At 41.8% G+C, this 12,140-nt stretch overlaps 1 protein-coding gene across 7 annotated transcripts in view; it reads left to right on the forward strand.

Moving 5' to 3' along the window:
* The window catches only part of tanc2b (tetratricopeptide repeat, ankyrin repeat and coiled-coil containing 2b), a 115,702-nt gene that overhangs the window by 46,599 nt on the left and 56,963 nt on the right, over nt 1-12,140 (forward strand). For all 7 annotated transcript variants that reach the window (XM_017034114.2, XM_017034115.2, XM_017034116.2 and 4 more), the window contains 2 exons: nt 3,871-3,942; nt 5,618-5,797. In XM_017034114.2, the coding sequence (XP_016889603.1) occupies nt 3,871-3,942; nt 5,618-5,797 (252 nt within the window). The remainder of the gene's footprint in view (nt 1-3,870; nt 3,943-5,617; nt 5,798-12,140) is intronic.

The following is a 12,140-nucleotide window of genomic DNA, read 5'->3' on the forward strand; positions in this document are numbered from 1 at the left end:
CAGCAGTGGTTCCTGCCTCTGGCCTTTATGCAGATTTTCCACTGATTGCTATTCACTACAGTTTGTGTGGAATTTGGGCATGTGACTTATTAATAAAGCCTTAAGAATAAAAGCCTTCAGAAAAAAAGAGGCACAATTGGCAAATACTGCTAATTAAAGAACAATAAACAAGTCAATAATGAGTGAGTCTGTAGCTGCTTTTGAGAAAGTGACAACAGCACTCACAGATATGAAAGTCAATATGAAGTAGTTCCAAAGTTTGCTGATAGACTGTGTAGGTGATGGTTTGTGTAGAAAAGCTAATATTGACAATCACATTAGCAGATTTGATTCTTTTTTCCTTTTTCAATACCCTTATAATCTCAATTTTCCGCAGTAATTAGCAGTGTTTGCAGCAGGCACACTTCCATTCACTTCACTGGGGTTTTTGGAATGGGCTGTTGTTAGTGAAGGGTGTAGACATCAAATCCAGCTGATGTGGGCATTGTCCTAAACACAGTTAACAGCTTGTGAAACTGCTGCTGCGACTCAGTCTCCTTCATCCCACCCTGCTCAGCACAACTGCATTCCTCCATCCCCACAGACTCACTACCACAGAAGTCCATAACACTGTCTCCGCTCCACTGGGAGCCCTCAGAACTGATGCAGTCTGCAGTCAATTTCAGGTTACTAAAGAGGTGACAGGATTGTTGTTTAGTGTGTTGTTGTAGACGATGTAGTCAATGACTAACCTTCAGCCACCCCATGGAAACATCAGTGTCCTTTTATATGAAAATACCTCAAATCTGAAATGTTGGAGAAGCACAGTCTGGGGTCAAGATTTTAACCCAAAAATTCTGTTTCTAGCCAGATGAAAAGATCTAGTTGAAAACAGACAGGCAGCTGTACTTTTTATATCCATTTATTTATTCTCATTATTTTCACATTTATCACATTACTGTTGACTGATCCAGATCCAGACTCCTTTTAATCATCTTAGTGTCAGCTACTTCACTATGACTAATGATTTTTGTTTTGTTTTTTCATTGCACACCACACATGCTGACGATTAGAAAATAAAAACAGTGATTAATTCCTGGGGGAATGTCAGTCCAGCCTGAGCACGTATTTACATAAAGGTCAGTAGAATGATGGAGTGGAATAACAACAGAAGAACAACAGCCAAGATGAAAAAATCTTCTGTCTATATGGTTAGCAGTAATGGTTTCACCAAACACACAGAGATATGAACCAGGACAGAATTAAATCAGTGACATGTCAACGTGTCCATCTGTCTATACATCCATCCATCCATCTTTTCATTCATTTATCCATCCATCCATCCATCCATCCATTCATCCATCCATTCATCTGTCCAATCATCCGTCCATCTGTACAAGCCACTCATTGCTAGTCCTAAACCTGGATTTGCTGAAATGGTTTTGTCAGAACTTGTCAGTCTTAATTCATTTTAAGTGCTGGATATGGTTCCTGGATTTTCATTGTAATCAGTGATGTCATCAGTCACCTTTAACTAGACGTTAAGCTTAGCTAGCTAAATCACTGACAGGAGCAACTGACTAAAGTTAAAGCTCGTCATTTCTGTCAGCTTTAAAAACTATGGGATGTGTCGCAGTTACAAGCTTAACATTTCTCCACCCCATGCTATTGGCTATAATGGAGAGAGGGAGCTGCTGCGTTTAAGCATTTAGACGACTGTTGCTTCTTTCTGTGTGAAGCGTGATTGATCTGTCACAGCCAAGGAACCACAGCCAGTTGGAATGATCATTTGTTCCACCTTCTCTGCCTTGTGTTATTCATGGTTGTACACTGTCCAGTTCAAAGATGAAAAACTCCTCATGTTTAACCAGCCTTTTAGCTTTCTGTAGGTCCACTCACTTCTTTGGGCCAAAAAGACTGCAATTTAAAGCAATCACTGTCAGAGCACTCTCACTGAAGAAGCCTCATTTTGGAGCAGAGGTCACACGGAACGCTGGGAACACAGACAGGTCCATCCAAGCTGGCCTCAATGATAATGGAGCTGGACTTCTGCGCCATGCACCATGGGATCGCTATCAGAAGTCACACTGATTTCTTCCGTAATGACTCTTTGTCCAAGTGCGAAATTGGCTTTGGCTCTTTGACATCCTAACACCCTGCTGTGGCATTACAGCTGCCAAGAATGGCCAACAGAGTAAGTGTGCCATTATTTCTCGGGTTTAGGAGATGGGCTTTCAGTTTCAGACAGAGTAAAGCTTTGATTTTCCAGTTGAATGAGATGTGGTTATAGCGCACAGATTGTCTGGTCTGACTTTGAATCAGATAGTGAGCTGTTTTCAGTTCTATTCTCGCGAGTGGTTGATGGATATTCCGTGATGAACCAGATACAGGTCCATGGTTTGGAACAAAAACATGTTTTCTGTCAGCCGTAGTTCCTCCCTTTTCATGTTGGCTGTTTAATATGCCATTGATCTGCGTGGCAGGACAATGCACTGTGATCTGTGGTAACAAGAGAGCTTTCTGCACAGAACAATAGAGCTTTTTTAGCCCGAACGGAGGTTGATAGGTTTCTGATGAGTTAAAAAAAAAAAGATTGAATTTGTAGACAATAGATCAGGCACAGGAGGAAAAAAGTTAAAACACTGTTAACCAACAAGACAATCAAATTCTTACTACTATGTGATTTTTAGGGAAATACATAAAGAAAATATATAAAAATTAGGTCAGTCTAATGTTTTGATTGCATCATTTGTGATTTCTTGTTGTTATATGTTCATACACGGGGCTCAGGTCAGGAAATCCACTGCAGCTGACTGATTTCCACAATCAGTGTGTCAATCTAAGGCTGGCCCAGTTCTCACACAATCATGCCCCACGGCTTATTCTATCAGCCCATCGACAAGCTTGATCTTTCCACCAGCGAGCCAATCTAGCCCTGCTGTGTGGCTCCCGTCACACTGTTTGGACCTGTGATGGTGGAGACAGCAGTTCAGTATTTGTTTGGGTTTCCTCAGCCTGTGAGGAGCACAGAGATCAAAAACAATGCCAGTCATGGCGGGACACATCATCTCTTTTACTTTTCTCTAATGATGTAAAGACTTCCTGCTTTTCCATTTAATTGCAGCCCTCTTTGATCTTTCTACACACAGAAAATCCATTGGCTTAGACCAGCTTCTAAACGAGCATCTTAGGTTAGATTTTATTAATAGCTGCTGTACTTCCTGTGGGAGGTATAAATCATCTGTTCCAAGCCGCCTCTGCTACTTTACAGTCAATCTATCCACACTTGAACAGGATTACAAAACAATCCTTCAGTGACACGGACTGTACTGGTCACCGATGCTGTCTTTGTGTGAGCTCCATCCACTGTGGACACTTTTTTTTCCAGGCTCCTCCCTTGGGCTCCATTGATCCTGGTATCATTAACGTATGTGGAGCTCTCTGGGGAAACGCCCACTGTTTTAAGTGCTCCTCCTTCCTCACTGTACCGTGGAGCCCAGTGAGCTCTATGATTCTGCCTCTAACACGGTTATAGGGTTGGGGTTTTTTTTTTTTTTTTTTGGAAACTCTGGCTGTCATGTAAACTGAGTGGCTATCAGAAGGGAAAGTCCAACAGATACATAATTTGAGTGTTTGGTGTAAACATGGGGAGGAGGAAGAAATGGAGCCTAGCAGCCAGATCCCCCTTCGCAACCATTAGGGGACGTGTGGGTCCCAGGAGAAAGGGTGTGGAGGGTCTGTGTGTGAGCAGCCTGCTGGGTGTCCTCCGCTCCCACACTTGGCTAATTGGAGAGGAGGATTTAACCCAGTTGTTGGTCCACAAAACCACTCACTGTTACCAAAGCCAGCGAGCTTACTCCTTGTCTTTTTCTTTCTGCTCCTCGACCACAGATGGAGGGAGTGAGGACTTGGGAGACCCGCGCTCGCCCAGTCTAGACCATCACCTGAGCCACATCGGCCAAGGTAAAGTCTTCTTATATAGTCAATATAAATACTGTCCACATCCACTCTTTATATGTCAACAAGTAATATATTTAGCTTCAAGGACTAGTCTTTAACCAATTGATGGAAAAATCATTTTTAACCTAGATGCCTGATTCACCCTTAGAGGCCTTATGGCTGAGAACTGGTCCCCAAACTTTTCATACAGCGCCCCCTTCTGTAAAAAAGCCTACTGTTGACTCTGTCTCACACATACAGTACATCCACGCAGCTATTGCTTTAAAACTGCACAAATGTTGTTTAAAATACTATTATCCCTAAAAAAAACTGCTACTCTGACCTAATCAAGTAAAAATAAAAATCATATGTTCTCTGTTTCTGGATACTAGTATGTGGAAGTAAATTTCCTGTACTGTAAACCTGTATGATACTGCAGTAGATATCGGCAGTCTGAGTGTAGAGCAGGGAATGTTTTGGGATATTATGCTTTCTTCTCTTCAGAATGTTTTGAACCAAATACCGCGATGAGTAGGTGTTTGTGTTTATTTCCAGGCATGGAGGAGTCCTTCAACTCCTGCCTCTCATCACCGACTTAAGATAAAAAGTCCTTCATTTCCCTCCCTGCTTATTTGTTCTCTGGATTTAAGAGTGGAGTCTGGCTTTTCCTCCTGCTCTAACCTCCCGTCTTCACCCCCAAACCACACCTTTTGGAATACTTCTTTTCAGAACGTGCTGTTCATTTGAAGCCATTTATCTGAGAAATCAACCATTTGTTTATGTCAGACTTACAGAGATCAGTCACACTGTACTGTATACTCCATCACGGTGAACATAAACAGCACGTGCTGCCTGCAGGGCTGTCCTCTCTTCTGGGTCACGCCAATCTAATCTGCACTCAATAGAGTTGCAGTGATGTAAGCGTACAATGGTCACATGATCTTTAATCATTTATATAAAGACTGTATACATTAAGAACAACACGAATATAAGGAAGTACCATACAACTGTTAGTCGAAGCCCTTTTAATTCACCAATGTTTCTAGTGTGTGTCAAAAACAGCTCATATCTCTTTCAGTTGTGTTTAATTTTTTTCCAGGTCACTGATATTAAAGATGTGGGTCAACAGTATGCAGGCCCAGGAGTTCTTTTATCTTAATTAAAATAATTATTAAGTTGTGATGTCAAGTTAATTAAAAATCAATAAAATCAGGGTCAATCAGAAAAAAATATGGTCGTAGAAAATCAAGGGTGAAAAATAGTTTAGTCTTTTGTTTGTAATAGTTTTTATCGCAATTTTATAGTTTCATAAGCAGTTTTTCTCAAAATAAATCACCGTTATTTATGCATGTGCATGCAGAAAATAAGTATATTTATATATAATAATTTCAATATATATGTTTGTTTACGCTATTTAAATCCCTTGTTTTGTATTTGTTGTTGTATTTCTGTGTTTGTGTACTCTGTTTTAATAACGGAAAATAGAATTTAATAAATACTATCCCTTTAATAAAACTATGAGGAAAACAAATTGAATATCTGAAATGTAAATCCCATAGGAGACAACAGTATTTTTTTTTTTTATTTATTGATTTTTGTTTCTGCTTTTATCTTCCCAGGGTCAGACTCAACTGTAATTCCTGTGTTCTTGTCAAACAGTTACTCATGTTCTGTCTTATATTTTCCTCCTATCCTGCAGGTGGCAGCATAGACAGCGACTGTGCCTTTGAAGGAGACTACGCCGTGCCCCCGCTCTCTATGACCGAGGGCATGCAACACATTCGCATAATGGAGGGCGTGTCACGCTCGCTGCCCTCCTCCCCGCTGCTCACCCACCAGACCATCAGTGTCAGGCTGCAGCCTGTGAAGAAGCTGACAGGTAAAGAAGCTGCAGTGACAGCAATCCTCCACAATGTGGTGCTTTTAATGTTGAGACACTGTTTGGACATTTAACATGCTCGTAGGAAAGGTAAAAAGATAAGGCTGGAGGACATAGTACTAGTATATACTGTAGGTTTCTTAGCTGTTGTCTCTGCTGCATCACTGTTCTCCCACTGTCAGCCTGCTCTTCACTGACATTTAAAAAAAGGAACATCACTTCCCTCTGTGTCATCGTTACATGGCAAAGATTTCTGTTGCTACTCAGGGCAGTCCAGACGCTCAAGGCTTACTGCTGATGAGACTGTTGTTCAGGGGGTTGAAATATTGACACTGCAGCTTTGTCCTAAAATCAGAGCAGCCCCCACACAGAAGTGGAGTGGGTGGAAAGACTCCAGTCAGCAGTCACCACTAGGGTGCACCAGCCTCTCAGCTCTCGCACACTTCAGATCACTGAACATTTCTTACAGGGCCAGAGAGAGATCATGATTGTGAGATCAAGACTGAATGATGTGTGCGCCCTTCCAGGCCTGGATCATTTTGGAATCTGGCTCTACAAGAAAGACAAATTGTCGGCTCAAATTCAGCCAACTTTCAGTTTTTGAGTTTTGTACTTCCTTCCTTCGTTCCCCTGGCTTCTAACCCTGCATGTATGTCTGTCCATGGATCTGTTGGAGCGGCAGTCAGAGGAGAGACTGTTTTTCTTTGAAGAATAGCTTGATTAATCATGTGCAGCGCTGCCTCATTCATACTCTTCTTATTCCTCGGCCGACATAAGGAGAGGTCTTTTTGTCTTTGCTGTATCAGCGAGCATTTGCATAATTCCCCACCAGTCAGGTGATGTTGTTTGTGGGGGTGGATTTTTATATTAGCATTCTATCAAAGGAGTTTTCCAACTTTGGAAATACAGCATCTGTGAGATGTTTGCTGGAAGCTTTCTTCAGTAGAATCTGGTCTCCTGGTCTGACTTAGTTTTTACTTTGGTATAAAATTAGACTGCTTAAACTCATCTTGGGTTTTTATAGCTAGTAATTATGTATAAACCTAGTAAACAGCTGTTATGTCAACATTATCTGTTATCAAAATAGGGTATTGTGTGCAGGTATTTCAGTGAAAGTGAATCAGCATGTACTATACTGTAAATGCTGTTTTTATGTCCTGGTTAATCTACACAAATCCTCTAATTTAGTCCAATCATTTTCTACAGAAAACACATTGCACCAAACCATGCAGTAAGATAAAAGTACTATCTGTACCCTGACTCACCTTCTTTACCTCACTTTTGGATTCTAAATTGTGCCTTACATGGCCTGGATTGCTGCCAGCTAGTGGGTGTTTTTCACTTCTTGTCACCAGCTGCAATGAGAAAAGAAAAAACAGAGACAGAGGGCAGTGTCTCTGCAGACAGAGGCCTGTTTGTACTATCCATCCATCCATCCAGCCATTTTCATCCGCTTATCCGTTGCCGGGTCGCGGGGGTAGCAGTCGCCACCCAAATCACACTGCACCGTACCAACTCCCCAAACCTTCCTGCGGGTGGTGAGTCCACTGGAAGGTATTAACCGCCCTAACCGGGATTCGAACCTGCCCAGGAGGTGAACCCTGGGGTTCCACACCAATGACAGAGACATTGCCTCTGGGCCAAAGCGCCACCCTGTTTGTACTATTTTCCTTTTAATTTTTTTTTTTGCTTTTTAAGTTGATTTTACTTTACAATCTGTATTGTCTTGTAGTTGATTTACCAAGTTCATAGATGCTCAGGCATCATTTGCTTTTCACCAATGACAACATGCACAAAAACCCTTGAACACCTTAAGGAAGCTCGTGTCCTTCCAGTCGTCAGAAACCTGCGTCTGCTCTCAAGTGGCCTCGAGCAGCAGATTGTTTCAGCCTCTTTCACCCCAGCTTTCTCACCCTTTAATTAATTCAACTCAGCACTACTTCCTGCACAGCTTGACAGTACTGAGTTGACTGTGTGTGTGTGTGCGTGCGTGAGTGCGTGCTGGCGTCAGCGGCCTAAACCACTCAGATGCCAAAGATGGCAGAGGTGGGAGAGAGAAACAGCAGCAGGTCTGAAGGCAGCAGCACTTTGATCTCCTTCGGTGGCCTCCACCAACCACACCTGATGTCCTGATTCACCCTGTAGGGGGCGGAGAGTGCTGTTGTCAAAGACTGGAGTTGTTGGACTTTGTGTATTTGATGGAATAAAAACACCAGTGGAAGTTTTTTAGGAAATCACTTGGCGTGAGGCGAATGGTGACACAAGCAGGAGTAAACAGCACGGTATCTGCCTGATCATTGTCTACGGGGATTACCTGGGCATAGCTATTTTACACATGACTTCTTTTCATACATTCACATTAGTCCTGATGTAGTTACTCACGCCTTTATTTTCAATAAAACTTCACAGTTTCTGTGTGGTTGTGCACAGTCACATCACGTTTTGTAAATTACATTAAAAAAATAAAATAAGAATGTAATTAAACTCATGACATCAATAAATTAGGTCCTGGTGTTTGTACTATTATCCTCCCTGTTGATTATTTTCTCAACCCTGAAGAGAACAAAGCAGTCAAATAAAGAAAAATGAAAGTGCGTAATAGAAGTAGCATCACTTTAAAACACTCCTGTAAACGCTGATTAAGTCCAGAGCTGTAACTAAAAGAAGTAACCACTGATATGAAGATTCTACTGCCACATTTGTTCTTTTTTTAAACTATAAATATATATTTTTAGCTATTTATCGGTGTCGTCGGAGAATACGTTGAGGCCAGTAATTGCTTGTTTCACACTGATATCACAGCAGCTGATGATTATGAGTGCTAATCACTTGATTGCTTATTTGTTTCTTAATAAATGCCTCCCTCAAGTGAAGGGCTCTCCACAGCGCTCCCCCCAGCTTGATTGATTGATTGGCTTTGCGCCACTTTAAAACATTTAAACTGAATTATTTCAACATCTCTCTCTGGGTTACAATACCTCTAATTAATGGCAACAATCGACTCCCTTTAGACTTACACGTAACGCTGGGAAATTGTATTTTGCCTCATGATATGACATTAAGGACCCTGATTTACTCTAGGTTTCTGCTCTTCATCTGATGGTACTGCAGTTATTCCAGTAATAGGAGTGTATTTACAGCCCCCACCCCACCCTCCCTCTCTCTGTGGTGCTTATGGCTGCAGAGTAATATGGGAATAAGTGGCAGGGAACAATGAGCAAGCATCCAAATGGATGTGATGAGAGTATAACAGTGATCATTAGCAGTGTTTATGGTCAGCAGCAGCGTGCACATCTGCTTCGTCAGGTTCCCAGTACATTGTGTAGGTTCCTCTCTGTTGTCAGTAGACTCACTGTAGATGCAGCTGCTTTATATTATTTCTTTCATTACATAGAAACAAGTCCAGTTCGTTTAATGGAATTATTTGTTTTCTCTAAATCCCTGAGCAACGTATTTGTTATTTGTATTAAACCTCAGTGGATTCTGTTGGAACTTTAATCTGTGTTTGTTTTTCCACACAATGAAGCAATATGTTTTTTTTTCTTTATGAGGTTATGAGGAATACAATATGTATCCTTGGTCTCAGAATGTATATGTTGTCAAATAGTATCCGGACAACTCTCCTTTATGTACTTGGAACAAGGTGTATAGACTACATATATTAACCTGTCTAAAGTATGTTACACTCTAGACACTTACCACTGTTCTTACTCACTAACACATCTGTTTGGTCCCAGGCTGAGTAAACATGACAGGGCAGTGTAGACCTGTGTAGACGTTCAGGGCAGTCTTGGTCATAGTACGCAGGTTGTTGTTCTGAGTCACAGAGACGGTGAGGGAGCTGAAACATCTGCTCAGCAGGCTGCCACTTCATGCTGCTCCTCGTTTTTGTCATGTCACTGTCACGTAAAGGTCTCCTGTCAACTGTTCATGTGTGAAATAAGGTTTTTTTTCTTCTAAGACCTGGTCTGTACGACTCCAGCAGTGTTCTAACAACACTTTATTATGGTCTGTCTGATACCCAAGGTTCGAGGTGTATTTATGTAACATTGTATTTGCGTGATATTTGGTAAGACTATAAAATATATGGTGAACAAAATAATATGCATATGTAGGTTTATATATGCACACCATATGAGTGTATTGTAGAGTATAGTGCATATAAATATATATAATACCAATATACAGTATGTAGAAATATACAGTATGTATATATGCAAATGCATACTTGTTTACTCCAAGTTTCTACTATATAACCTGCATGATGATGCTGCAGTGCATCGGGCCATGAGCGTTTTATGATATCTTGCTTTCCTGAGGCTGACAGTTGGAATGTCTCAATCTATCCTCTCCACGCCTCCTTACCCAACGCTGCCTGCATATGGCATCTGGTATCCTCTGTGAATATTTGAGATGAACACTGTCATTTGGGACGCCTCAATCACCACGCCTCCTCCTCCCCGTGTGGCACAGAGAGAAAATCGTTCTTCAATTATTGCCATTATTTCTGGCCTCAACCGTTATACCGTAGCTACACACAGACCTCCGAAATTCTATTGTGGGGTCATGTGACATTTTCAGTTCAGTTAATATCTGAGGAGGAAAATAAAGAGTGAGGATCAAAAATGAGAAGTATGCAAAAGAATACACAGGACAAATACTGAGGACAAAAACTTTGGTTAGAATTTTGATACCATATGCTTGATGAATGGGCTGATTGACATGTTATCATCTTAATCTTGATTACAACCCCAGTCATTGTGTGTTTTACAAAATGTCTGGTTAATCATACTCAGATGAAGAGGAAGTCCTGTTATTATGTATGGTTTTTAGACAGTTAAAAGGACAGGAGTTTGACCTGAAGGTCAGAGCACTTTTTGAAGAGGCCAAATGAGAAAGGTTGGAACATGTGCTAAGGAGAGATAGGCAGGAGGTAAGGAGGAGTAGATTCACTGACATCCAGTAGTGTAGGAGGACATGAAGATGGTTGGTGTGACAGCAACAGATGTAGGAGACGGAGTGAGACCGTGGCAGATGATCTGCTGTAGCGATGACATAGATGATGACATATGCAACAGTACAGCGGAATACCATTTACACTGAAAAAAAACACAACAAGTTAGGAACAAGAATAGAGGCAGGGGTCTCAAACTCAGCTCCAGTCTAGACACTAGGGCTAAGCATTCATTTAAAAATAAAAAAATAAAAAGTTTTTTGTTTTTTTTTATTCATTCAGTTATTTTTGTATGTTCTTGCCTGCTGTTAAAAATCTGTAAGTTTCTCTCATGAAAATTACATTTTGGGCATGGCTCCCTGCTCCTAGGTCAACCCGATGAGGGTCTCTGTTTCAGAGCAGATACTTTGAATGAGGCAAGAGATTTCTTAGCCTGTTTCAAATCATTTAAACTTGTAGCTAAGACTTAATCCGGGGTCAGGGTGGGTGTTGTCGGTGTTCTCTAGGGGAATGAGTTTTGAATGAAAGAGACTAAAAAATTCACTGGGTAAACAACGATGGGTCTGAACCTGAAATCGACTAAAAGTGGTTCATCATAAACTTCCCACTCTTTGAATCCCTAAATAGACATGAAACAGGGCTGCAGCTGTACAAATACAGCTTCAAGGGTAAAACAAGGACAGACTGATGGCTGAAGCCTGGAGGAAAGTGATGTGTGGTTCATTGAAGCCTTGTTTCTGTCCAATCACGTCCCTGCTGCGTTTTCAAACCCGCACATTTGCTCTAATGCGTCCCCAAAGCTTGGTCCACGGACGGCCAAACTCCATTCCTCCTTTTCTGTCTTTTATTTTTTATGCTATTTTCCTTCCTCCCCTAATACCCACCCATCTCCTCCCCCTCCTTTCGCACTGTGGTTGCCATGACAACAGCAGCACTGCACCATTCATCTGTTGGAGACCTGGGCTCCTGTTCCTGTAGAGAGAGCGTGCCTCTCACATCTATACATAACATGCTGAGTGCTAATGCAGTCACGGAGGCGAACGAGGAGCTCACTCCTCTCGCTGCTCGCAGGTTCCTCACACTTCTGTTTCTTTTTTATTTTTCATTTTCTATTTTTATTTGAGTGAGAAAGTCAGCCCTGGTTGCACGCTGCCATCACAGGGTGTCACCTCTGTGTCCCTCCACTTTTCCCAGTGACACAGTGACTGCTGCGTTCTTCCTTCCTCCTTCCTTTTCTTTTGCCTCCCTCCTTCCCTCCCTCCCTCCCCCCTCCCTTTTTCTTGCTCCTCCCGTCACTGCCATATCTGCTTGGCTCTGTATCACTTACTGCGCCTGTACTGAGCAGGCAGCATCAGCACTGAAACCTGTGGAGATTTCATCAGAAAGGAA

The sequence above is a fragment of the Cynoglossus semilaevis genome, chromosome 8, assembly GCF_000523025.1.
Source record: "Cynoglossus semilaevis isolate Cse_v1.0 chromosome 8, Cse_v1.0, whole genome shotgun sequence".
Classification (NCBI taxonomy): Eukaryota; Metazoa; Chordata; class Actinopteri; order Pleuronectiformes; family Cynoglossidae; genus Cynoglossus; species Cynoglossus semilaevis.